The sequence below is a fragment of the Penaeus chinensis genome, chromosome 14, assembly GCF_019202785.1.
Source record: "Penaeus chinensis breed Huanghai No. 1 chromosome 14, ASM1920278v2, whole genome shotgun sequence".
In the NCBI taxonomy this organism is placed as follows: Eukaryota; Metazoa; Arthropoda; class Malacostraca; order Decapoda; family Penaeidae; genus Penaeus; species Penaeus chinensis.
In genome coordinates this window covers 18,596,345-18,598,844 of record NC_061832.1, presented here as the reverse complement: position 1 = coordinate 18,598,844, position 2,500 = coordinate 18,596,345, and the positions used below count along the sequence as shown (strand labels likewise).

General features: G+C 50.8%; 1 protein-coding gene across 4 annotated transcripts in view; it reads right to left on the bottom strand.

Annotated features, from left to right (window-relative positions):
• LOC125032414 (tubulin beta chain-like) overlaps window positions 1–2,500 on the bottom strand; it is a 29,546-nt gene that overhangs the window by 4,894 nt on the left and 22,152 nt on the right. For 2 of the 4 annotated variants that reach the window (XM_047623523.1, XM_047623524.1), the window contains 3 exons: window positions 1,740–2,047; window positions 765–1,071; window positions 1–488 (listed from right to left, as the gene is read on the bottom strand). The exon at window positions 1–488 is cut by the window's left edge and continues 946 nt beyond it. In XM_047623523.1, coding sequence (XP_047479479.1) covers window positions 9–488; window positions 765–1,071; window positions 1,740–2,047 — 1,095 coding nt within the window. In that variant the 3' untranslated portion in view covers window positions 1–8. The remainder of the gene's footprint in view (window positions 489–764; window positions 1,072–1,739; window positions 2,048–2,500) is intronic. The other 2 variants (XM_047623525.1, XM_047623526.1) reach the window with 1 other exon arrangement.

Below are 2,500 nucleotides of genomic sequence, written 5' to 3'. Positions count from 1 at the left end.
GAAATAGCTTAGTTTTCGGTGTAGGATCCCTCCGCGTACTCCTCGTACTCGGCCGTGCCTTCCCTGTCCTCCCCCTCTTCTCCTCCCCCATTAGTCGCAGGTCTGTCATAGTCGTCGCCTCCCGCGTCGTCTTCTCTGTCGTCTCCTCCATAGGAGCCCCCGTCTTGTTCCCCGGCCGCATCCTCCTGCGCGGCGGAGGCCCTTCCGGACCCTCCCCCGCCCCGGCCATAGGAGCCCGTCTCCTCAGCGTACTCCTCTATCCTGTTGTCATAGGCGTTGTAGCCGCCGTTGCTGCCTCCATAGTCCTCCTCATCGTCGTAATAGTTGTCTTCGTCGACTGTGGCCTCCTGGTACTGCTGGTACTCGGATACCAGGTCGTTCACGTTGGACTCGGCCTCTGTGAACTCCATCTCGTCCATGCCTTCGCCCGTGTACCAGTGCAAGAAGGCCTTTCGCTTGAACATGGCGGAGAACTGCTCAGTAATGCGCTGAAGGAGGGATGAATGAACTAGCATTAATGGCTGCCTCGCCACCCCGCTCACAGCGACTGGAATGTTTTTGGACGAATGAAATTAAAACAGAAAACTAACCAAGAAGCAAAGTTACCCGGGAAAAACAAAACAGATGGAGAAAACGTTTCTGCCTAGTACTCAGTAATGGAAGATGAAGACGAGCGTGGCGAGGAAACAGCTCCGTATGGGACGAAGATGGAGATGGAAGTGGCATCGCGGACGAAAGCACAACGGAAGAAATACTGTCCTTACCTTGAACGGGTCTTGGATGGCGGTCGAATTGCCGATGAACGTGGCCGCCATCTTCATGCCTCGCGGGGGGATGTCGCACACGGCCGTCTTCACGTTGTTGGGGATCCACTCCACGAAGTACGAAGAGTTCTTGTTCTGGACGCTCAGCATCTGCTCGTCCACCTCCTTCATGGACATGCGGCCTCGGAACACCGTGGCCACCGTCAGGTAGCGGCCATGCCTTGGGTCGCACGCCGCCATCATGTTCTTGGCGTCGAACATTTGTGACGTCAGTTCTGGGACGGACATCTGGCGGTAGCCTTGCGACCTGCGGGAGACACGTGTGCATGGGGCTCATGGCAAGCACTGCCTTGCGGGGGGGGGGGGGGGGGGGGCATGGCATATACTGCAAAGAATGGCGCTCATAGCTTAGACTTTCGAACTTTGGATTTATGACATATGCTTGTATGCTTGGTATTCCTATGCACGGTATTCATGACATATGCTCGTATGAATGGTATCAATGACGTATACTCCCATGCATGGCAGTCATAGCATATACTCCTATACATGATATTCATGACATATACTCCTATGCATGATTTTCATGACATATACTCCGATGGATGGTATTCTTGACATATACTCCTATGCATGCTATTAATGACATATACTACTATGGATGGTATTCATGACATATGCTCTTATGCAGGGTATTCATGACATATACTCCTAGGCATAATATGCAAGACATATACTTCTATGCATGCTATTAATGACTTATACTACTATAGATGGTATTCATGACATATGCTCCTATGAATGGTACTTATGACATATGCTCTTATACATGGTATTCGTGACATACTCCTATGAATGGTATTCATGACATGTACTCCTATGAATAGTACTTATAACATATATTACAATACCCACTACGAAATATAGATTAGAAATAACGTTAAGTGAACAAGAACAAGAGGGACGAGACATTACCCGCGCGCAGTGAGAGGCACGAAGCCCGGCATGAAGAAATGCAGACGCGGGAAAGGCACCATGTTCACTGCCAGCTTCCTGAGGTCGGCGTTCAGCTGGCCTGGGAAGCGAAGGCAAGTGGTCACGCCCGACATGGTAAGGGACACCAGGTGGTTCAGATCGCCGTACGTGGGTGTGGTGAGCTTAAGCGTCCTGAAGCAGATGTCGTACAGGGCCTCGTTGTCGATGCAGTAAGTCTCGTCTGTGTTTTCGACCAGCTGGTGGACGGACAGCGTGGCGTTGTACGGCTCCACTACGGTGTCCGAGACCTGTGGGGAAGGACGTCAACAGCTCTCGTCAGCGGCACCTCTTGGAGGAGGGATCTCCCTCCCGTTCTTGCCGTAAAAAACAAGAAGAAAAGACAAAGGATGATCGAGGGGAGAGAGAGAGGCAGAGGGAGAGGGAAAGAGAGAGAGAAAAAGAGAGAGAAAAAAAGAGAGAGGAAATGAGAGAGAGAGAGGAACTAAGAGAGAGAGAGGGAACGAGAGAGAGAGAGAGAGAGAGAGAGAGAGAGAGAGAGAGAGAGAGAGAGAGAGAGAGAGAGAGAGAGAGAGAGAGAGAGAGAGAGAGAAAGAGAAAGGGAGATAAAGAGAGCGAGAAAGAGAGAGGGAGAGATAGAGATAGTAGAGATAGATAGATAGATAGATAGATAGATAGAGAGAGAGAGAGAGAGAGAGAGAGAGAGAGAAGGATAGACAGAAGGAGAGAGGGAGAGCGAGAGG